Below are 23,891 nucleotides of genomic sequence, written 5' to 3'. Positions count from 1 at the left end.
TTTAATATTTTTCCTTTTCCGTCGCGACAACTAAATTTTCTTCGACACCCCCAGCCTTAACTATGAAACTTGTCCGAAACTCTAATCAACGTTGATGGGACTCGTAGGCAATAGCAATAGGGCTGACCTTCCTAAGCTATTAGAGGAACCTACAGCAAATAATTTATTCGAAGGACAACTTTAGTCGGAGTAGAATTCAGTTAACGGTATTAACCAAGCGTTTATTTAAGAGGTAAAACATATTTAATCGACTATAGAATAGATGGGCGTCTTTATTTGAACGTTGGCACGTTTCTAGATGGTGGATTAATATTTGATCAAAGATAAATTATTTTGTAAAACGTAAACGCTTTGGTCAATAAAAATATTAATTACGAAAGATAAGGTTTCATGGTGCTAACTTTAATTCAAACCGATATTTCAGAATTTATTCGCAGATGGAAAATGTGATATTAGATTGAATCCCAGTTGAAGAGGACAGACATGGGACCCGTCTCGTTGGCTCCGTGTTACGTTTGCGGGCAGAACTTCAGTCCACAGTCCATCACCTTCCACGAGCCCAAATGCTTAATCCGATGGAGATCCGAGAACAACTCCCTTCCGCCGGAAAAGCGATGTCCGACGCCCATCAAATCCGAAGACGACGGCACTCTGACCAACGATTGTGTGTGGACCTGCATCCGTTGTTACAACATCTACCCCGCGTCCAAGAGGGGAGAGCACATGGCCACTTGCACCCTGCCCAAAATTGAACGCCCCAAGACCAGAACAGTCAACAGGTAGATGCTTCTATTTCTAAGCTACAGTTTGAACAGGGACGTTTCGGTGCCATAGAATTTCTTTAGCAAAATACCTGCTTCCTATCTCCCTATCGGGCAAAATAAGTGTAACACCGACACCAAAAGTACGAAGATATCACAAGGAGCAGCCATGTTTAAAAATCTGTAGACGTAAATATACGGAATTTTTTTACAAATGGCCGATCCTTGTGATAACTTCGCACATGCGCAGAGTGAACACTTTTTAGCCGAGAATAAGTGTTTTTGCGTTTTAGGTAAGCCGAAACGTCCAAGTATTAATTAGTCCAAGACTACAGTCATTATACTAAATTTGATTATAATCCAAACAGAGGCAACTCTAATGGACTGTCATTAATACACCCTTCTAAGTACGCAAACTATCGCTTATTGCGTCCCCAAACCAAAACACTGCAAAGACCGACGCCGAATCTGGAGCACCCCGTCATCGACGGACTCATCAGTGACATTAACCAGTCCTTATCAAACGAGAATTTGGAACAGGACAAGAACGAAACGAACAAAAAGAAGAACGCGACTATTGTGGTAACTCCTCCAGCCGAAGAAGTCACGAAAAACGTCAAGAAAAAGGACGGAAAATCGAAAGGCTCCCAGAAAGAAAACGCCAAGGAAGAAAGAACAAAAACGAAGTATGACTATTAACTATTTCGTTTCAGACGCGTTTTCACAGCTTGTACAAAGAAACGTCTGGACCCGTATCTAGATAGCGCACTCGGTTAATTTTGAAAAGCTCCTCTTTATACGCCAAGGTGTTTGTTAATGTTCAAAATTGAAACCACTATTTATTTATACCATAAGTAACATATTAACAATAAGTATGACAATTTACGAGATTTACAACCAAACTGATTTTCATAGTTATTGCGTAATCAGGATGTTTTCTCAGCACAGAGCCCTCTAGAGTCTAAAATACTCGAGACTTCCACTAAGCCGAAATATCTGGTTTCCGATAGATAGGTGGAATATTAGGCTAAAATAATAAAAATTAAAAACGTTTTTCTCGGCGCCATGAGCTCTTTTTTTTATCACGCGTGATTCGCACACGGGCTTCAAAACAAAGCCAAAGCCCCTCGCGACTCCAGAACGTGCTCTCCGATATTAGGCTTAAATTTTTATCAAAAAGGAGTCATCCAAAACGGTAAGTCGCGAGTCCAAGTCACAGCTTGAGGAGAGTATCAGTGCCGAAAAAAGGTTCAGTTAGAAAATTAGCATTAAAGCAATTGGAAGTGTCATACTTATTGTTATTATGTTACTTATGCTAGAATTAGTAATACAGATTTGTAAAAACGTGATATTTTTAAAGCGCGCGCTGCTTAATATTTCAATCGTCCAATTTTGCGCGCGCCTCGTGAAAGACAAAAATGTGCGCGCGCTATCAAATAAAACTAACATAAAATAATACGTGACTTTTTTCATCAGTGACTCGCACGCATGCGCGTAGGGGAAGAAACAAAAAGAGAGAGAGGCATTTATTGAAGCGCCTATTACGCACGTGTTAATTCTGTTTTCCGTTTCCTACGACACTACGATATTTTTTTATTAGGGAATAAATTAAAATATTAAGTATCCTCTGAAAAATACATGCCTAATCTTGTTACTTTCAAAACAAACATGACAGAAAAATTTGCTGTTGGATTTCACAAATGTCGATGTGTTCATTTTGCCTCTTTGCGTGGTTAATATTTTCAAATTTTATTTAGAATTTAAATAATTTTTCACTTTAATCCATCTGGTGGTGAAAAATTTAAATTTTGGCACAAATCCCCTAATGCATGCTACCGAATGCAAAGAGGTAGTATAGGTTGTAGGGGTGAGGGGGGGGGGAGGATTTGCTCTTTTTCTCCGCCAGGTAGCGCATATTCTATTTTTTTTCTCCCGCGCCTGTCTAGTGCTGAATACAACCGCCTTTATGCCCAATTCAAACTTAGGGGGCCTTGATAGTCTTATGCTAATATCTTTAGCTATAGACAATTAACGTTTACCGGCGTGCTTTCTATTTGGGTGCAAATGTTTAGCGATTATCTCGGTAGGAGCGCTGACGGAACATGCAATTTAAAGAACGAATTTATGCTTGTGATTCGGGTTAAGTCATTTATTTGTACAAGATTACGAAATATCTATGAAAGGAACTCAAGCCATAAACCATACCTCGGGTTAATACGTAATTCAACCCGGCCATACGGAACAATTCCATTAAAAGTAGCTAGATTACTTGGACATATTAGTTTTTCCCCGAATTCTTCAGGTCCCCTTTCCTTAAAAACTTATAGAATTTAACGGTAATAGTGAGTGTAGGGAGCTGTTGACTCGCGTGGCACCTATGAGCAACAACCGCAGCATCCCACACAAGGAGAACGCAACCCGTCAAAAGTAGTACATTTTCTTGTGTACAGTTTTCATTGGTTAGACGCTTTAGCGCCTGCTGCAGTTGGAAGGGGAAAATTCGGAAATTGTCTTCCCCCCGCCCGTAAAACATTCAGCGTAAAGGTTCGTCCAATGAAAGTTAATTGTACACACACTGCGTTAGCGAGTTTAAAGGCTAGCTGCGGTCTCCTTGGGTTTGTTGCTCCTAGGTGGCACGAAGGGCTTTCCACCACCCTCCTACGCATTGTTGCCCGGAAAATTTCAGGCATTTGTGGCAAGATTTAAAGTCGCTAACTGACTTGACATTACTAAAAATAAAATTGACCTGGTATTAGCGCCTAGATGATTATTATTAAAATAGACATTGAACTTTCTATTTCCCAGCTCCTTCCCTCCTCCTTGCAAGAGTTGCCAACGCAACGACGCGCCGGAAAGATTTCACAGCCACCACCGATCTAGCTGCTGTCCGGATCGCAATAAGAAAGGGGACAGCGCCCACTCCACGGACTCCGAAGCCAACAAGAAGAAATCCCCCGACGTGGCGGATAAAAAGTCTTCTCAACCCGAGCCATCGCCAGAGTCGAAATCGAACAAGCTCCATCCCGGCAAGAAAAAGAAGTCGGATTCGTTGTCGCCCGTCAAAGGTCCTCCTCCACCACCCGCGCCCAATCATCATCAAAATACAGCCCAAACCAAAGCCAAGAATAACAAGAACAACAACAACAACAAGAACAACAACAACAACAACAACAACAACAAAAATAATCATCACAATAATAATAAGAACCAAACTAATGATGGGAACGAAATACCAATGGAAGAAGCAACGTCTAAATCGGACGACGAGACGAACAAACTCAACAGTCAGGCCAAACGACCCCGAATTGTCATTTGCTACTTATGCGGTCGGGAATTTGGAACAAGATCCTATCCATTTCACGAACCTCACTGCATTGAGGTAAGCGTTTAAGTTTCGCCAGTAATGTCTGGTTTACACTGTTAAAAATAAAGGTCTTTTTTTAGACCTCTAAAGTGCTTAAAACATTTTCCAATATTTAAGACCATTCAGGGTTTTATCATAGAACATATTTAAACCTTCTGCTCCCCAAATTCAGTCCTTTCGTGGAGTGTTTAAGTACTTATTTTACACTCTTTTATCCATTTTACTTCATAAACAGTAAGAAGTTAATCCTTTTTAACTTTACTTTCAGTCCTTTATAGGCCCTTATTTAATATTTTTTTTATTATTATTCAATACGACTCAATAGAATAACCATTAACATGGGCAAGTTAGGCTGGTTTTCGCTAGGGGGAAATAGTCGTTGAACGAAGGGAGTTGATCACGTAAAGTATCAGTTAATACTTTCAGTTTTTGATATACACGTAGCAAGAATTCTGTAATACCGATATTTGGGTTATAATAGTTTGACGCCATAATCAATATCCCCTATATTTAAATCTGTTATCAAATTTTTAAAGACTTAACCTTAGTTAAATATCCCTGGTGATTGGAATTTCTTCGCATTATGTTATTTTAAAGAAAATATTAAAAAAGAAATAACGTAGTATTCAAATACTAGTCTCGAAATTGGTCCATATCATTTTTTTCTTCGTTTAAGGGAATTAAATGGGTATTCAAAAGGACTAAATGTTAGAACATAATATTTTTATACCTTTACCACCAGGACTGGAAAAGGTTTATTCTTTGGGCTCGTTCCTTTTCAATACCCCAAAAGGTATTGTATTAACCATAAAAGAGTCCAATTTTGGTCGTTTTATAAACCTTTATTTTTAACAGTGTACACTATGGCAAAAACGTCGCGACAATGCTGAGCGCCAACACAAAAAATATCCATTAGGCTAGGCCTAATACACTTTTTTGCGTTAACGATCACCGTCATGGTGTTTTAGCTCCAGTGAAATCCAGCCTTTTAGCTTTCAGTTCAAAACCCGTTAACATGGAAAACTCGTAAAATTTCGTCGAAATAAAACGGCACTTTAACAATTACGTACGATCACGTAACGAAAACAAATGGACTGTATAGCGATTTCGAGGGTCAAATATAGGAAGGCTAAGTACGCTACGCAGTCAATCGGAGTTATAGTAATTGAATATGTCGGAGTGAAAGGGGTTAATAGGCCACTCATTATTGGAAGCTCAATCGGAAACAGTCAAAGGCCAGTCTCCCTCCTGACTCATTAATCAGCAAATATTTGAAGAGATTTCATTAGATAAATCGCGGTTTTCCGTCGACCATTTATTTATCTCCTCGCGTGGTGCGGTTGCTATGGGAATGTGGGACAGCATTTTCTTACTTCGGTAATGACATCGTTCTACCGACCCTCTCTTTTCCTTACAAATGGTGGCCAACTAGGTAGCTCTGTCTTTTCACTCTCTCACTTTCGGTACTTTCCGGGAGGACCTCTTTCGCGGCTCGATAATGACTTATCGATTTGGGAAAAGGACGCACTTTCCCAAAAGAACTTTTAGTCATTTTGGACAGATATTTATCGGAAAAGCTTACCACGCCACGCGAAAACCATAAATTTCCTCAAAATGTTAAACAACATACAGAATCAAGGTCGTATCGACAAGGAGTTGACAGTTTAGTCAGAGGTAACCAGACAGTAACTTTGATGATTGTTCTAGGGTAGACCGTTTCGTCGTTGACTGACATTTCGACAGCAGCTTGTTTATACCTTTAAAGGCCTAGGCTTTTTCTGCCTGTCCCCCTTTAAATTAACTTAGTGGAGCACAAATACCCTGGTGGTAAGCCAACCGCTGAACTTGTTGGCCTAATTTATAAGGGGTCAGGCAGAAGAAAACCTAGGCCTTTAAAGGTATAAACAAGCTGCTAAAAGTTTTTATTTGTGGGTGATTCTTAGAGTAAAATAAATTGTCTGTTAAAGCTGAAAGGTATTTCTATGGACTATAGCGACATCTGTTTTAATACCTGCCAACTAAATGTTTGAGAATATAGCAGATGACTTTGGGATTTAGGTTGAAACTTTCAGTTGCTGTATCGAGATAATTTTGAATGTACAGACAGATTTAACACATTTGATTTTAAACTCGGTTGCTACGCGGCGATACTTATAACCAAAAATTACACAACGCATGATTCCTAGGGCTAATGGCCAAATGTTATTTTTGTCAATTTAAATTGTCCCACAAAGCTAACGGTTTTTTTCAAATTGTGGGTGATTCTTAGAGGAAATTTAAATGGTCCATAATGTTAATGATTATTTCAAAATTATGGGTGATTGTTTGAGGAAATTTCAATGGTCCCATAAAGCTAATGATTATTTCAAATTGTGGATGATTCTTAGAGGAAATTTAAATTATTCCACAAAGCTAACGGTTATTTAAATTGGGAGATGATTGTTAGAGAAAATTTAAATTGTCTAACGGTTTTTTTCTAATTGCGGGTAATTCTTACGGCAAGTTTAAATTGTACCATAATACTAAACGTTATTTCAATTGCTACGCTTAATCTTTACAATATTAACTGGCTTAAATCGTGTATTGTAATGACAGCGATGGCAGCGAGACAACCAAGCTTTGCCAGCCGAACTGCGTCGCGCGATGCCAACGAGACCAACAACTGGAGAAGGCTTCAGCGACACAGCCTGGGAAACGTTTCAAGCTCAATTGGTACCTTGCCCTTCGTGTGGCAGAACATTCTTTCCCAACCGCCTACCGGTTCACCAGAAAGCCTGCAAGGGACCTGACAAGGGAGCTCCAGGACCCCTCAGCAACAGCAATTACCATTCGTGCACACTACCTTCAGTCAAAAACCAAAGCGCTCAGGACAATCACGAGGTAATTTATCTTTGTAAACTGCCTTGCTGCTTGAGGTTTTCAAATGATTTAAAAGTAACGCTAATGCAAATATTTTTCAGTTATAAACAAACATTTTTGTACTTCTCGAATATTTCTAGCTATAGATTTTATAGGTTCTAAATTTATATAAATTGCAAACAAATTGAAAATTCTTTAAAAGTAATAATCATTTCAGCTAAAACACCAAACCACTTTTAATCAAACATGAAATTCCTCAGTAGTTGTCGAAAAGCTTCAGCTACAGATTTTAAAGGTTAAATGCAAACAAATTATCCGAAACGAAACCAGGTCCAGCAATAATAATTCAATCAAAACCCCAAACTAATTTATACCAACTATGAAATTTTCTTATTAATTGTGTAAAATCTCTAGCTATTGATTTTGAAACTATTTTAAAGGTTCTAAAGTATAAAAAAGCAAACAAATTATCCGAATTTAAAAATTACTTCAATCAAAACACCAAATTAATTAATTCAAACTATGAAATTGCTTAAGAATGGTCTAAAATGTCTAGCTATAGATTTTAAGGGTATTTTAAAGGTTTTGATTTAATAAAAAAATGCAAACAAATTATCGGAAACCCAACGGAGTCTAAAAATACTTTAAAGAGCAAAGTTTCCGATCTAAAATGGGCGAGTCGTTAAAGTGGAAGGGTCAGGATAAATAATTTAAGCGCGAGAATTTTGTTAAAGGTGGGAGGGGGGGGGGGGCGGGGTGGGATCGCAATTATCAACGGACCCAAAACCGAGTTTAGTCACGTATCAAAAACGGGGAGGTGTATGAAGAACGGATAGACACCGGTCTGGACATTCGGTGAGGAGGTGCATTCAAGGTTATGCCCCTCTTTGGTAATTAAAAAAAGATCGCGTAGTCCAAACCCGAGCGCAAATTAATGAGTTATTCCAGATAGTCTATCTACGAAGTAAAAGGAGAAAGACAATGCTATTAATAAATTAGAACTTATTCGGGGGAGGAGTCGTGTTCTCACATTCCGTACTTGCGTCACGATTTAATGAAATTTAGTTTCGGGATCCTCTTGCCCCCTTCGGAAAAAGACCAATTTGACCAAACTGGGGAGATAATGTGAGGGGGGTCGATAAAACAAACATAAAGGTTATTTTTGTACACTTTCTAATTATTTTCGGACATTACGGCGAGAACTCACGAAATTATTTAGAATTTTTAATTATAACCTTGGGAGAGACGGATGGCAGTAGGGAGAAAAATACGCCTAACGGTTTTCGTGTACCATTAATAATAGTAGTTGAGGCAAGGTAGATTACTCTGTAATGTATTTTTATGACATACGGTATCAACGATGTATCTTTTATTACTGATTGATTGTTAACCAAAGTTAGATAAATATATTTATATACATTATAACAAAGACATTACGGAGAATAACAATGTGATTCCGAGAGCACCGTGGTCTAGTTCCCTGCCCCCGCCATGAAAGAGAGAGAAGGAAAAACGTCGTCCGCGATCACAACCAATGAGATACTAAACTGATTTGCTTAAAGCATACTACCACGAGATGGACTGGGATAAACGTTGAAAATCGCTTTAACATAGTTATTATCTCCAAGTATACTTTCTTGCTTTGAAAGGGGCTTTCTAAAAAAGCCGCTAGAGCCCCCAAGATCAATAAAAAGAATGAAATTCTGCAGTTGCTTACGTGTTTTTCGCTTGTCCAGCCCATCAAACCGATAAACCGAGTGGCCTTGACAATATACAATTTATTTAACTGTTATTGGGAACTATATTGATTTCCATTATCGCCAAAATATGCGCGGATTTTACGTACTAGACAGCGGCTTAGAAAAAGACTGACTTTACTATCACCCTACCTTGACAACACTAACTGACCCTATCTTACCTGTACCTTGTCGCCGGTCCTCGCACGATAGGTTATGGATGAACTATGCTAACGAGTTTTCAAGGACATTGAATATTATAGAGAATAAAGAGTGACCGGTAAACGAACCACGACCCCAAGGAAATTAAAAATACCTTGAATTTAGTTGTATGTACCATACAATTATCAAGTATGATCGATCCAATTGTAATGGTGGGGGATGCAAAAAAGTATTACTTTTTGAACTTAGCCAAACGACTAAGAAGTTTATTAATAAATGAATTTCCAATACATGATTTTATACGAATTAGTCATCTGTTTTGTACAAATAAAAATATTTCAGAGATGTCTATCTACACATGAATTTTTTTTTAAAGCATTCAACAGAATGGCATCTAACACTATACAGTAAAGTATAGCAATTGATGCAGGGCTGTCCACAAAAAATTTTATCACATTCTCTGATGGACTGCCGTCTGGCCCCTGACGACATACTAAATCTGGCAGCAAAATTAATTGCCTAGATCACCAAAATTAACTTGGGCCTAGGGCCCCATAAAGTCTTAATCCGGCCCTGAATTGATGTATTGTTAAAATGTCATTACATTTTGGGAAAATCTTTTCTTAGTTCTTGCGTCAAAACCAAATAACCAAAGGCACAAAACAAGATTTCCAGTACGAGGAAAGCTTTCCAAGAGTCCACTTCAAAACATTTATACGCACTTTTGATATCAAGAACTACTTGACAGAGTTGCGTGAACTTTTGTACAAATGTACAGGTTAAATTCCATGTTCTACGTTTTGTATCATACTTTATATTTTAATATTTCACCTGTAACCTGAGATATGAACCATTCGAATGAAATTTGGTCTATAGCACGCAAGTCGTGGCATGGGATAAAATTGTAATTTTGAATCACCCAATATTACCTTCAAGGAAAAATGTTCCGAAATAATTAACTTTTTTTGTTTGAAAATTTTACCAAAGCCAACTCCTTTGTAGTTTTGGAACCAGCCTAGTTAATAGACCTCGATTATTAAAGGACAACGCAAGTGACCATGCAGGGGTGTAAATTATCTTATAGATAAAAAGAACGACGCTATATGCCATAGTCTTCCCCTCAGAACCATTGAAATAGCACCACGGGGCTACACTAAGGAGAAAAAGGTTTCCGCGCGTTATAATATCCTCCTTGGAAAACCAACTTACGACTTGTAGAAGAAAACATAGTTCCAAATCAAACGCTCCCCTTCATGGCCACTTGCGTTGCCCTTTAAGAGTACTTCATTCCTTTCAGGAAATCGAGAAAAAGTCCGCTCCGTTCAGACCCGTTCTGATGACATGTTACATCTGCGGACGACAGTTCGGGAGCATGTCTTTGGCGCTTCACGAACCTCAATGTCTCAAGAAACTAAAACTCGAAAATGATCAACTACCAACCGCTCAACAACGACCAGAACCCAAGAAACCGAAAGCAGTTTTCAAAGGTATACACGAACTTGGATTTAATTACGGAAAGGTCAGGGCACTGATCTATCTCTGCTATAAGTGCAACCATGAATATCGAACTATATCATTACCCTTTGTACCATATCTGGGGCTAAGATGGGCGGTGCCTTTCTGCGTTTTACGTAATCACTTGAGCCAATCAGGAGACAGACATTTGTCATTGACTAGATCCACAAAACGTTTCCGGGATTGCGCGATTTAACCGGCGAAGAAAATGACTAGTGATTCTTAGAAAAATACCTCTACTACTACAAAATCAATTGATAATCGGAAATAAAGGAATTTGTTATTCATATCCTTACCTATTTTCGTTCAATCAAAGAGATGTGTATTAAAATTTTACAAACAAAATTTAACGTTAAGCCTTGGCACTGAAAGTTAGTCAAGTTACAAAACGTTGCCCTTCAATACAATTTGTGAGCGGCGGCGCGTGACCGACGTCATGACAGCTAAGCCCCTCCCATCCTAGCGACTGAGGTCAGACTACCTAATGCAGTTCGATATTCATGGTTGAAATGAATACATTCATGGTGCATCCCTTTCGTCACAGCCTTAGTCTGTTCCTGTTGGGGAAAGGTAGTGCATAGAGGAAAATGCTGGGAAATGTATTTTCGCACCATCCAACGCCCACCGGTGAAACTATTGTGATTTTTGGCGCGAAAATGATAGCTGATTGAATGACGGTTATTAGGATATTACTATAAATAGTTAAGACAAAATAATTACATTAATACCATAAAATAATTTATAAAAAATTTCTGATAAGTAGTTTGTGATGCCAGTAAAGATGGCCTTAAACAGCATAGCGAGATTTTTTCCAGCTTCAAAAAAGGTGGTTTCTTTTCGCCTGTTCTCGGACTAAAAGTGTACTCTTTTAATCTTTTTACCCTAAACCGTTTTAGTCGCCTATTACGGTGATGATAATTACTATACCCCATTATCCATTCGCTTGTTGCGGAGTATTAGGGCTACTCTTTTTACTCCTTCTGAAAAGGAGGTATAAAGGAGTAAAATGGATTTTGTCGTCTGCTCAGGGCCGGCGGATAATGTGGGTATGGTGGGTAGAAGTACCCACCCGGGAAATTCTACTTCTATCGGGAAGTGATGCAGAAGTTAAATACAACACTATCTTTATCTCATGCTTTAAATATCGGTGCTGTTGAAAACTATGCACGCGGCACTGCCCCGATTGAAATAGATTAAAGTAAATCATCAAAATCAAAATTTAAAAATACATAAAATGACAAAAGCATAATTTTCATAAGTGTATTTAAACGTTAATGTTTGTCGTCATTAGTCTCTTTGTATCAAACATTTATATAAAATAGTTATTAGCTACCTCCCGTTGTGAAGTAGGAATTATAAGTGCATATGCATACACTATAAATTTTAGAAGGTAAACGATACTAAATGTATATTACATATATGATATTGAGTTGATTATTTGACCGTTAAGCTGTCCGAAATATTAATACAATTATTACTTATTTTAGAAGACGGTACGCTGGATTCGGTAGCGACAGAGGAAGCGGCGTGGCAGAGCCATTTAGTACAGCTGGCTCCTTGCAAGAAATGCGGAAGGACATTTTTCCCCGATCGTCTGGAAAGTCACGAACCGAACTGCAAAGCGGACCCAGTTAACCAAGGAAGCAAGATTCCCAAGCTAGCTGCGGTCGTATCATAACCTTCACTGAAACTATTTCCCCACTTAATCTGTGCAACAAGCACTTTTTCGCTATACAATTTGTTTGTAAAATATGTTTTTTTTAGCAACCTCGATGTTGATCGATAAGCCTCGGCGATAAGACACCGGCAAACATTAAGCGTGGATTAATACAGGTCTTAAGAAAACTAGGTATTACTCCACCGTGACGTTATCTCTACCGTCAGCTGGCCAAACTTACGTTCTACGTGTATTGTTTGTTTTTAGAAAAATAGCCTTGAAAGTGACTCCAAAATGGGAGTTTTGTAAATTGAAACCCCCTAACGTCGCTCTCATAAAGAACAAATTATATTATTATATTATCTTCCATAGAAATCACTGAATATTTTAACTTTTTAATAATGAAAAAAATTATAAAAATAATTTGGTGTTTTTACAATATAGTCTCCCCCCCCCCCCCCAAATTACCCCAAATCTTTATTTGGTTGTTGATAGTAGGTTGTTACGCAATAAGTTATATATATTCAAGTATTTAAACCATGAAACAGAACGTCCAACCTTCCAAGGTTCGCGACAATAAAAGTTCAGCTTTGAAATATTTTATCCGTAATGAAAATTGAAAGAATAATGTTACACGAAAAAGAAAATAATAAAAGGTACTGAAATTTTATGACAAAAAATGTCATGTCTTATTATATACTGAACGGATACAAAAATATTTATTAAAACTTGTCAAAATCGAATAAAAATGCGTTGTGATTAAATTATAGTTAGGGTGAATTTATTCATTAGTTTTCACTGATGTGGCCTTGATCTAGGCTTACTACTGGACATTTTCGAATGGGTTCTGAGTTCTTCGACCCACTTGAACTATGTCCGAAGGTCGAGTAGTGTCAATTTCAACTTTAGTCTGTAGCGAAGAGGGTAGGTCGTAGAATATTGGAGACGGCACTGCCTCTGTTTATAATATAAATGATGGTTTAGATGTTGATTAAGGACGCCATTTTGTGAGTTACCATTACCGTTACATCTGTAGACCAAATCGGACCATATGATCGCTTCTTGCGAGAAGCAGAAGACCCCCAAACGCCCTCCTTTCAAAGTATTGTCGAAAAGACTGCCAGAATCAGCCACCATATTTTCACCTTCAAATATTCTTAATCTAAACCGTGGTTGATCAATTAATACTCGGTTCATACGAATGTCGGCGTTAAATTAAACATACTCGTACCAAGAACGATTTCAAGTACCTAAGTTAACGTAGACGCAGGCAAAGACTGGCATACCTCGTAGCGAAAGTCGTCTGCCTTTGATTTTTCGGGACACAGACGATAGCCATCCATAAACTTGTTATGTTATGCGATTAATACGCAGATTACCTTTCGCTGTGAAGTATGATGGAGGTAATACTTTGCAGCCTTTGCCCCACATTCTTACGTAATGAAATGCATTTTTGCACTTAGACTTACCATATGTGAATATACTTGGAATGTCTAAGGGATACTATCGTGGCTGTGATGATTCTCTTAACAGCAGACAATTTTCTTGAGATGTGATAAGCTCATCTCGGCTCCTATAGTGGACATTAAGCCTTGTCGGGAAAAGAAGTTCACTTACCTCCTTTGCTATTTTTTAACTACCAAAATAAGTGATTTTCCGCGGAACTAATGTATACGACAAATTATCAAAGATCATCAGTGTAAGAACTAATCGGGTTTCTTAAATTCATTTTCTGATAAGTTTATTTTCTTTACGCGGCACAGCTTTTTAGCGACGGCAGCCTCCTCATTTTTCAAGCAGCTTTCGAAGCACCGTGACTATGGATTCTTAGACATTCCAAATATATACATATATATTTTCCGGCGCTTACCTTATAAGGCCAATTTTGGGTCTATGAAGTAAAAGCCATCGATAAGCCACCTTTTCTTTCCATCCTACATTGCGGGGATCCCTCCAGAGTAGTTTGACCTAGGTACCAAATACTACCTTTCTAGTATACGCGTTAACTATACTATCTTTAGTAATTGTGGTAATACCTGGTCCGTAGTATTGCCAGTATGCCACAGTGAGTTTCGCATAATCTGCCCTGGTCCGGTTTCGGACGTGACTAGTTTCAGTTGAATTCCTGGTTCGGCCACGGCCCTGAATGGTGTGGCTTGCCAGTAAGTTTGGGTGTTCTTCTTCCACATTACCGCGTAAAAGTGAGAGTTGTCTTGGTAACTATACATCAATAATTAGACTCTTAATTCCTAAAATACTTCTCAAGTGGAGGGATTAAGCGAACCTAAAGATGAACCCAACATAATCATCGTCTATCTCCGTATCGACAAAGAATGTCCCTTCAAAATCAACTCCGTTGAAGGCGTTGAACCCTGAGAATTTAAGAATAATAAAGTTTAAGAAAGGCCCAAATACTAATTCTTCAACATTTCATCATTACCAACAGCCAAACCAGGATCGCTATTCATGGTTTGCACAATTTCGGCGCCCTTAATGGTGGAATATCTTAATTATTGTCGTTCAAACATTATTTCGTATCACTTGGAATCACCTGATTATAAATGACCCAATGTGGATCAATTTGGGAATCCCCTTCGGGATCTAAAACGACAGTCTGGTATGCTCTAAAATCAGTGGCGTACACTTTACGATTATCGGGGCACACGTCCAAGTGATCGGGTACTCTGTCTCCGTCAAAGTCGCCCCTGCAAGCGTCTCCGACACCCGTATCTATAAGTAGAGTTTAGTACGCGTACATTACGCTATGAGGTAATACGCGTCATACTATTGGTATCCCTCTGATCTGGGTTGTATACGAGTGGACAGTTGTCTTTGCTGTCGGGAAATTTATCGTTATCTTTGTCAAAATCGCAAACATCTCCTTGTCCATCTTCATCGGTATCCAATTGGTCACTGTTCGGTATGTCGGGACAGTTATCAACGTTGTCTTGTATACCATCAAAATCTCTATCTACGTTGCTGTCGCAAGCGTCTCCGATAAGATCTTTATCGTAATCGAACTAAATAAAAGCGTAACGTTAAGCCTCGCTTCGAAATATTGGAATTAAAGATTTTACTTGGTTCGGATTTCCAATGGAGGGGCAGTTATCGCAAACGTCACCGTACCCATCTCCGTCAGAATCTCTTTGGTCGGTATTTGGGATAGTGGGGCAATTGTCATCCATATTCATGATACCTAGTGAAACAAGATTAATTCGAAAAAAACTTGGCTTCTAAATAAGAAAGTCACCATCATCATCGGCATCAGGGTCACAGAGGTCACCGATTCCGTCACCGTCCGAATCCATTTGGTCGTGATTTGGAATGGTGGGGCAGTTGTCGCACGCATCGCCTAACCTGTCAGGACCCTCGTCGTCCGTGTCTTCCTGGTTCGGGTTAGAAACTAAAGGGCAGTTGTCCTGAAACGGGGCGTTAACATATTACCAACGAGTAACCGGATAACGACAATAGTACTACGAAGTCATGCGTAGATGAGAAAATAAAAACTCGTGCACTTACAGGATTTCAGGCATATGGCAAACTTATACTTCGTGCAACTAGTCTACTATGGGCATAACTATTACGTATAGATCATTTGTGAGAAAAAGAGTGAGTGTGTAAAAAGGTTCAACAGATCCTCGTTTTAGTGGTTACGGTTATGTTTATTTTTTAATTCGTACAGGGTTGTTGGGTATCTCGTCGTTATCGGCGTCCTGATCGCAAGCGTCACCTATTCCATCCAAATCCGCATCCTCTTGGCCGCTGTTGGGTATTTGAGGACAGTTGTCCTACCAAATGTAATAATTGAATTGTAACATTTCCATTTATCTACAAAATATTAAGTTAAATCTTACAGATCGACAGCGAGCTTCTCTACAAGGTAAGTCGTAATCCGGCCACCCATCCAAATCCCTGTCCGCTCCACAGATACGGCCATCGCCAGCCCAACCCACGCGACACTGTCATTTATATATTACTGCAGTAAACGTATTATCACCAATAACGAAGGCGTTGACGTACTTGGCAAGAGTATCCAGATTGTCCACGCAACAGGACGCAAGCGGCATTGCCATCGCAAATGCTACCGTCTGGACATGTACCAGGATGAGGGTGACACCCGTACGTTTGATTTCCAATGAAACCTTCGATGCATTCGCCGCAAGTAAAAGAACCCTCGGTATTTATGCATTGGGAATTTTCGACGCATCCACCGTTTTCTCCGTCATCGCATTCGTTGACATCGAGACAAAGTTGTCTGACGGATCTCGCGAAATCCAAACCATTACCTCTAATCTCGCGACCGGTGTAGCCAGGTGCGCAAGGTTCGCAGTAAAATCCGGGAGACGTATTCGTACAAGTTACCTCTGGATGGCATGGTTGAGCCAGTTCGCACTGTTTTTTCAAAGATATTAGTCAACAAAAAAGGTCATTATAAAACGATAATGTATGTTTACTTCATCGATATCTTCGCAGACGGTTCCGTTTCCGGTGTACCCAATCGGACACGGACCACAACGATATCCTGGAGCAATATCCATGTTCGTGCAAGAGACTCCGGCAAAACAGGGATTTTCCGAACAAGGGTCATACGCTTTGCAAGTTATTCCGTTACCGGTAAAGCCGGGAGGACATGAACCACAACGGAAACCAGTTTCAGTATCGTAACATCTAACACCTACAAAATCGAGATAATTCATAAACTGAGAACAATGGCCTTCCACTCACCAAACCGCGATACCTGAAAAGCACGGTCTATCTCTACAGGTTGTCCGTCGAGTACATCTTATTCCGTCGCCGACAAAACCAGGGGGACAAGAACCACATTTGTACCCTCCAGGTACGTCCATACATTGAACGCCAAGATAACACGGACTATCGGCGCAAGATGGCCCTTCTAAAATTCCACAATTTAACAAATGATCTTATTCTTAAAGGGACAAAGAATCATTTGAAAAATTCGCGCAAAATTTCAGTTGGTTCCTTTTATCGCCGCGTCACTCAGGCATACCTTCTCGCGGCCCAAACACGTGATTATTTAGCCGCACCAGTGGCGGCGCTAGGGGGTAGGCCAGGTAGGCCACTGCCTACCTTAAAATTTTGAGGGCCCCCAAAATCATCCTATAAGGTGCCCCAAATTGATCTAGAAAGGGTCTCAAAATTGTCCCAAGAGAAAAAATTATTTATAATAACAATGAAACAATTTTCGATAATGTATTTAGAAATTTTTGAGGTATCTCCTAGTAAATAAAACCAGTTAGATATATATTTGGACTCGTTTTACTGTTGTTAGAACTTTTTTGTTCGTCAGGTACATCACTACTTTATTTTATTGAAGCATTTCGTTGAGAAAAGGGGGGTCCCAGGTCGGGGGCCCATTTATTTGGTTTGCCAACCTTCGCAAAAATTCCTGGCGCCGCCACTGAGCCGCACCCTCAAAATTCAAACGATTCTGTGGCTCTTTAACACTTATAGAGATAACAAACCTTTGCAAAAGCTGCATTTGGCAAGAATCTCCGTAAGTCGTTTGGTTTCCCTAGCCTTAAGCAGAATGGTGAGTGTGATTATTTTTGCAATTTAGACGCGAAATTTCGATGTACCTGTTCTTCAACTCTGTCACTAAGTTCTTTCATCGAAGTTGTTAACTGAAGTAAACTGCGAAGCAAAGTTCCAGAGTCGAAATCTAAATACAATCAGTAGATAAACGTAAGAAACCCAAAGGTAGAATAACTCTTAACTGTTTTAAGGTATACCAAAATTAGCGCTACTGGCATAGTATGGATCGGGTTGAAGTGGTTCTTTGGCCTTCTTCAGTGGCTCTTGCACGGCCTTACAACCGGCCACCCTGTGAGCCCTTTCGAAACCAGTGCTGTGTTGAAACATTTGCGTCTCGAAACGTCGATTTCGTTCCTCAAATGGAATACAACGTTTTTATTAAAGAAAAAGGCTTCGACAGAATGTATTAAAAAAACCTCCGATTCTTACCAGACGAATACCATGTCCTTCGTCAAGAAACTGGTATAGGGAATAAGGAAGAGTTACGTGTCCTTGCAGAAAACAAGGAGAGTAGATATTAACCCTAGGTTGAGTTGATTCCGAACCAGGAGTCATGTGAAGAAGCAATTTCATGGATTCATTAGGTTGACGGTACTCGTTGAGAGTCACTGCGGTAAGCCACTGCTGTTCGCCTTCCTTGGCCAGAACCAAGACTTAACAAAAACGTTTATCAATACGTAAATTGCCTTTATGGTTGTAAAATTAACGTACGATCTCTCTTAATTTTGTCCCATATGAAAGTGTAAGAGTCGCCTCTTTTGGGAGCTGTTAAACTCAACAGTTCCTCTTGTTTAAGCTGAGCTGGACGTCTGGTATTGGTCTCCTTGATATAGATGATTACTTCGGAACCACTATCAGCAGCTAGATTCGTTAAGAGGGTCGAAAGGCCTGGGGGAAAACAATGCTAGTGTACAATAGCCACGGAAAAACGGTGAACGTACTTTTATCGAAGAGTAGCCTGCAGTTGACGGCGAGGGCAGCGCCCGTCAAAAGAAGCAAGAAGAAGCCAAAGGCCATCATGCTAACCGACCGAAGTGGACGACGTTCGTCCGAAAAAGAACGTACCAAACGACCCAAACGTGAATAAAATTCTTCCGAGAGTTTTCTGATCGTATGACTTATAACGCAAACATTGGAAATACCCAATAAAAAAATTGTCCTAGTGAAGAAAAGTGATTCAAAAAACAGACACTTTCCATACAGAGGCACCCCTCCGAAAGCGTGGGGTTCTCAACCATAAAAACATTATTGCTCCAGCGAGATGGATATTGAAAAAAGAATCCCGTCTCGAAACCACTTAATCATTTTTCTTTAGAATAAGCGCTTGAAAGATCCGTTTTTAGTCACCACCACGCGTTATGCAGTTGATAGAAATTGCTCTTGCTTGAAATTAAGAATACATCCCAACAAATTGCGCTGAAACACAAAGAAACACTGTTAAGTTACACTAACCCGTTTAATCCTTCTTCTGGGAAATCTGGGGAAAAGTTGATTTTAAAATGTAGGATAATTACGTTGGTTATCTCGGTAACTTGTATCTCTAACCACGTTTTCGGTGTATCAAATTTCCCTCTGCGAAATTAACTACCTTCCATTAGGACTTCTAAATAATTCCGTCTCAATATATATTTGGGTTAGAGAGAGTACACAGTGGGGAAAAACACTTCACAGTTTAACGCGATATATTTTAATTATTTGTATTATTATAAGCTCGTCACTTTGTATACTTCAGTGGTAAAATTTTTACTTGAGGGCCAATTAATTACAATTACTAGCGATCTTGGTCGCTTTTTCGCGTCCACTCGCTATATTTTCTTCCTGTGATGACGTCATTCCGGGAATAAATTTCATTAAAAATTCCGAAAGAGATACTTATGGAGAAATCTTATAGACTCATGGTATTATGATCTAGCACTTTTGCAGGGGTGCATTTATACCACTTGTGGGCCTCTGTGCGCTGTTATTTCGGGGCCCGTTTGCACCCCCCCCCCCCTCGAGACCTAATACAAAATTTTACAATGTATCGTTTTCCAGCCCCTCTCGAGATATCAAAATGGGGCCCCTAAAAAATCTAGGACCACTGCGCCAGGTCGAAAACTCGCCCATGAGGGTGGTAGGGAACGAATAACCAGAGCGACATCTTGTTTCGGCCAAGTGTGAAATAAAATTAATTATTACGCATTTTCCCACTTTCATTTATTATCAATTTTGGACGAATGAAGATTATATTAACCCAGTTGTTTTGAAAATTATCAAGGCGCATTATCGTTTATACATAAATTTTCAGGGTAAAAAATATATAGGAAAAAAATCATATTTTTTATTTACAAAATTTCTGATTCTACATGTCCTTAACACTAAATCGAAATGCGATTAATTTTATAAATGAATCCGATGGCTGATCTAATCAAATTTAACTGCGTTTCTTTACGATTTCCGGAGGGACATATTCCTCAACTTCATGAGTGACGGGTCGATTTGCCTCCTCCTCTTCAATTTCCGCCAACTCCATTTCGTGTTTGTTCCAGTTTTCGAAAAAGAAAAGTAATTGTTCCTTCTCCAGCAATTCCTTCTTCTTCTCTTTGATGAAGCCAATTCGTTCCTTTCGTCTTAAAATTTCCATTTCTCGGGCTAAAGCCTCTTCCCTGGCCGTTTCCCATTCGGCAAACAATTTTATCTGAGCTTTAATGTCTTCTTTCTCGTATTTTTCAATATCTTTCAGTTTTTCTTGGAGAGAGTTTTCTATAGTTTCTTGACTAGTTAATCCATTAGATTGAATCTTTTCAGTTTGGTTCTAAATCAAAATTAGCCCTTTATATCTCAATTTCATTCTATAGTAAAATATTGAATAGTTTACTTTAAGTTTTGTCTTCATTTCATCCTCAATCGTGGCATTATTTAGCAACTCCGTAAATTTTACAATCTATAAATAAATTTTTACTATATAACGATTTTGTAATACAGGGTGTTAGATAAAAAATTATACAGGGTCAATAACTCAAAATGAGTATTTAGCTAGGAATTTTTTCAGGACACAGAACTTGTCTATGACCTTGAACCCTGTCTTCAAGGTCATTTAAAATTTATTTTGAGAACAATCTAGAGATTTGCTAGAAATACTCATCTGGTATGGCGTCTTTAGAATTTGTAAACGCGGATAACATTTATCTCCAGAACCAATGGATTTACGGAAAAAGTTCCAATTTAAAAAGGGTGTAAATTAAAATTTTAAGCCTGTATGTCTTACCCAATGCAAAACACCAAGATGAAAACCTTTCAAATTGGAACCATTTCTCTAAATCTATTAATTCGTTCTCAAGATAAACTTTCAATAACCTTAAACCACGAGTTGAATGTGGCAAATTCTAAAGACTTCCTACTAGATGAGTATGTCTAGCAAATTTTGATACTCTAGCATGAGTACTTTTCGAGTTAATAGCCTTTCAACCTGCTCTCTGGTACATAATTTTCATCATGAGCTTAGTGTTTTTGTCTAAATTCCCTTGACTGGTTATTGGTCATATTAGGTGGTTTCAAAGCTATTTACACCTAAAATGTGATGGGGAACACTTTTCTAATGGAAACCCACTTTGTATCTCTAATGATTCTAGAGATAAATTTTAAATGACCACGAAGACATGGTTCAAGGTCATGGACATTTCCGTGGTCAAGTGACCTCCTACAAGTTCTATGTGTCCTGAAAAAATTCCTAGCTAAAAAAATTTGCGTTATTGGCCCTGTATCATTTTTTAGTTAACACCCTGTATAATAAAAAAAAATAATAAAACTTACAGCTTCTTCTAATAAAACTGGTTGATCAGTAAGCTGACTAAATTTATTCAGTAAATCAGAACATTTTTCCCATTTTTGATAAAGCCCTAACCCGTAAAGCTGGGAGCTTCTACCCAGTGTGTCTGGTTGTTCTTTTCCAACTAAATAGAGAGTTTTTCCAATCAAATGCTGCGGGTCTGTGATATCAAAATGGTCATCAAAATACGGATTACGAAGATACGGAACTCTAACATAAACCTATAAAAAAAATGTCATCTAGAATTTTTTTACTTTATAATTGTTTTAATTTATATCTTACATCTTCATCATCATCTTCTTCAGTTGCTTTTTCTTCCTTTTGATCAGCTTCCTCCGCATTCCACGGTTCTGTTTGAGGTGTTTTGAGATAAGCGTAACAAGACTGAAGAGCCAATAATTTACTGATTTCGTTATTAAAATCTTCTTGCAACATCATTACAACTGCCGTTTTTGTTGCGTCTTCATGTAGTATAATTATTAATATAATTTTTTTCTATAGTTTGATAAAACAAATGTTGGATGGTACCTCTGTAATTCTTCTCTTTCAAAAGTTCATCCAATAAAATATTGAATGAGTAATGAGATGGAAATATTCCAAAATTAATTCGGTCATTCAATATTTTGAGTAGGCTATTCATTTTCGACTTTCCATGCGTTAAAAATAAGTCAACAACAGCATGATGAGTTGATTCTAATGTATGAATTGTTTGTCTCGTTCTTCTAAATCTAATTTTATTCAATACAATACATGATTATCAAAATTAATTTTGAAGAAAAATTGTTTACATACTTATATAGTAAGTTTTCAAGTTCTTCAAAATGTTCAGAATTTGTGATACTGCATGCAAACTATAAAAATGTTGTGGATTTATTAGTACAATTTGTAAAATGATAACTGGGGACAAATTTTTTTAATTTACCAAATCAACATCTACAGAACTAACTTTCTTCTTGGCTGTAAATTTCTTACTTAGCTCCACAAAGAAATCATCTATTAACATTTTATACAGTTTACCTTAGAAATCATTAATTATAATGAATTAATTGTGATTAAATAGAGACCCATATTTATCTTTGATATTAAATGGTTTTTTAAACGTTGATTCCACGCTTCTTTGCATTTATAGGCTTCAGACAGGTACGACCTTTTACCTAATTTGAATAAAATGTGGATTTTATGTAAATGTTTATATATGTTGCAGTATTGCAGTAATAAAAACCAAGGCTTGGAAACGCAAAAATCACTTTAATAACTTCTAGAGTTAAATACATGACAATCTAATTAGATTTTTCTTCCTCAGAGTCAGGTTTCATCTCTTCTAATTCTTTTCTATTTCTCCATGAATACATGTAAACATGGGGGGTTAGTGGTAGTAGACCAACCAAGCCCAAAACGTCACCAACACCATGGCTGCATACTGCTCCTTGTCCAAGCCAATATCGTAGTCGTTCAACGTTGATGGCAACCAGCTTTTCATTTCTTACATTAGGCATGGGATCGTAAGAACCAATAACTTCAAAGGGCACTGGTTCCATATTTCTCTTTTTAGGGACGATAACGAAGTGATAAAATGGCCTGTTTGTACAGCCATGTCTAGCTAAAGCTATTCCAAGTCTACCAGTATAATTCGCTATATTTCCAGCCATGCTTTTATTGCTGCAGCCTGCAGATACCGACCAAGTCTTGGCACGGCTTCAGAACTTTAAGAGAAAATCGTCTTTCACAACTCACCAGAGTTAAAAACGGTTTTATTTAGTTTACTGGATGATTTAAAACACTTAAAACCGTTAGAAAATAATATACTTTCGAATTTACACACAACAAACATTGCGGAAAAATTCTTTATATATCAAAACTTTGTGTTGCATTCGACATGCCGCCCAGCGCTGCCAGAAAATCTTTTTGGTATGACGCCCAAATTGTAAAAAAAATCGCCCAACTATAAAACCGCGAGTTTTAAACTAGCCCAAAATTCAGCCCATTTTTTTTTGGAAAACAGCCCAATTTACCGCCCAAAAACGTTAATATTTATAAGAAAAAGCCAAAAATTTTAAATTTTCGTTTAAAATTTAAGGAATATTTAGGTTTAATGTTCATTTTATTTTACTTTGAAATGCAGCTTTAGTTTGTCAAATATCAAAATAAATTTTTAGGTTTAATAGAATATATTATAAAACATTTATTGAGTAACATGGAAAAATTACGAAAAACTATTTTATGGAAGTTTTTGTTTATTGAAGTAGGAAAATACAAAGATTCATCATTGGTAAATAGTACTATTAAAGTTTAATAGACTTGGTGGAGGGATGAATTGTGAGCTTTTCATCCCAAGTCTTAATAATCCAAACCTGACATATAAAATACTTTCTAGCAAGTCTAATCCCATGCAATTTCTAAACTTATCTTTTACTAAATTCACTTGTGAAAAAACGCGTTCCACATAAGCATTTGATATTGGGAGGCATAGGATTTT

General features: G+C 38.1%; 4 protein-coding genes across 4 annotated transcripts; 1 reads left to right on the top strand and 3 right to left on the bottom strand.

Moving 5' to 3' along the window:
- Nucleotides 1-483: 483 nt before the first annotated feature.
- Nucleotides 484-12,756, top strand: LOC149922407 (uncharacterized). The gene is made up of 6 exons (XM_090162292.1): nucleotides 484-779; nucleotides 1,130-1,447; nucleotides 3,567-4,140; nucleotides 6,721-7,005; nucleotides 10,180-10,369; nucleotides 11,885-12,756. The coding sequence occupies exons 1-6, from the start codon at nucleotides 484-486 to the stop codon at nucleotides 12,073-12,075; spliced, it is 1,854 nt and encodes a 617-aa protein (XP_090018418.1). The 3' UTR covers nucleotides 12,076-12,756.
- Tsp (Thrombospondin) lies at nucleotides 12,715-18,996 on the bottom strand. Its single transcript, XM_090162432.1, has 21 exons — nucleotides 18,549-18,996; nucleotides 18,319-18,495; nucleotides 18,037-18,260; nucleotides 17,805-17,961; nucleotides 17,652-17,734; nucleotides 17,538-17,592; nucleotides 16,793-16,948; nucleotides 16,509-16,729; nucleotides 16,075-16,446; nucleotides 15,909-16,013; nucleotides 15,735-15,842; nucleotides 15,305-15,473; nucleotides 15,132-15,250; nucleotides 14,840-15,074; nucleotides 14,606-14,784; nucleotides 14,495-14,543; nucleotides 14,339-14,426; nucleotides 14,091-14,274; nucleotides 13,925-14,022; nucleotides 13,077-13,216; nucleotides 12,715-13,011 (listed from the first exon to the last, which is right to left on the bottom strand). The coding sequence occupies exons 1-21, from the start codon at nucleotides 18,625-18,627 to the stop codon at nucleotides 12,878-12,880; spliced, it is 3,132 nt and encodes a 1,043-aa protein (XP_090018558.1). The 5' UTR covers nucleotides 18,628-18,996; the 3' UTR covers nucleotides 12,715-12,877.
- A 909-nt stretch (nucleotides 18,997-19,905) lies between these two features.
- Nucleotides 19,906-23,299, bottom strand: LOC149922404 (uncharacterized). The gene is made up of 9 exons (XM_090162430.1): nucleotides 23,150-23,299; nucleotides 22,480-22,569; nucleotides 22,338-22,408; nucleotides 22,208-22,266; nucleotides 21,944-22,143; nucleotides 21,698-21,876; nucleotides 21,400-21,636; nucleotides 20,465-20,530; nucleotides 19,906-20,401 (listed from the first exon to the last, which is right to left on the bottom strand). Exons 1-9 carry the CDS (start codon nucleotides 23,244-23,246, stop codon nucleotides 20,021-20,023), a joined length of 1,380 nt encoding a protein of 459 aa, XP_090018556.1. The 5' UTR covers nucleotides 23,247-23,299; the 3' UTR covers nucleotides 19,906-20,020.
- Nucleotides 22,644-23,150, bottom strand: mRpS16 (mitochondrial ribosomal protein S16). Its single transcript, XM_090162431.1, has one exon. It carries the CDS (start codon nucleotides 23,062-23,064, stop codon nucleotides 22,696-22,698), a length of 369 nt encoding a protein of 122 aa, XP_090018557.1. The 5' UTR covers nucleotides 23,065-23,150; the 3' UTR covers nucleotides 22,644-22,695.
- Nucleotides 23,300-23,891: the final 592 nt, after the last annotated feature.

This window comes from Leiobunum rupestre, chromosome 11 (assembly GCF_980474605.1).
Source record: "Leiobunum rupestre chromosome 11, qqLeiRupe1.1.hap1, whole genome shotgun sequence".
Lineage (NCBI taxonomy): Eukaryota > Metazoa > Arthropoda > Arachnida > Opiliones > Sclerosomatidae > Leiobunum > Leiobunum rupestre.
This window is presented reverse-complemented; position numbering and strand designations above follow the sequence as displayed.

Excerpts from the sequence above, each read along its gene's own strand:
- LOC149922407 (XM_090162292.1), top strand. The coding sequence starts at position 484 with ATGGGACCCGTCTCGTTGGCTCCGTGTTACGTTTGCGGGCAGAACTTC. Across the intron at positions 1,448-3,566 it reads GAAGAAAGAACAAAAACGAA|CTCCTTCCCTCCTCCTTGCA; the intron begins GTATGACTATTA and ends TCTATTTCCCAG. Across the intron at positions 4,141-6,720 it reads ACGAACCTCACTGCATTGAG|CGATGGCAGCGAGACAACCA; the intron begins GTAAGCGTTTAA and ends TTGTAATGACAG.
- Tsp (XM_090162432.1), bottom strand. The coding sequence starts at position 18,627 with ATGATGGCCTTTGGCTTCTTCTTGCTTCTTTTGACGGGCGCTGCCCTC. Across the intron at positions 16,730-16,792 it reads AGATAGACCGTGCTTTTCAG|GTGTTAGATGTTACGATACT; the intron begins GTATCGCGGTTT and ends TCGATTTTGTAG. Across the intron at positions 13,012-13,076 it reads TTTGGTCTACAGATGTAACG|AGGCAGTGCCGTCTCCAATA; the intron begins GTAATGGTAACT and ends TATTATAAACAG.
- mRpS16 (XM_090162431.1), bottom strand. The coding sequence starts at position 23,064 with ATGGCTGGAAATATAGCGAATTATACTGGTAGACTTGGAATAGCTTTA.
- LOC149922404 (XM_090162430.1), bottom strand. The coding sequence starts at position 23,246 with ATGTTTGTTGTGTGTAAATTCGAAAGTATATTATTTTCTAACGGTTTT. Across the intron at positions 22,409-22,479 it reads AATATCAAAGATAAATATGG|ATGATTTCTTTGTGGAGCTA; the intron begins GTCTCTATTTAA and ends AAATGTTAATAG. Across the intron at positions 20,402-20,464 it reads AAATGAAGACAAAACTTAAA|AACCAAACTGAAAAGATTCA; the intron begins GTAAACTATTCA and ends ATTTTGATTTAG.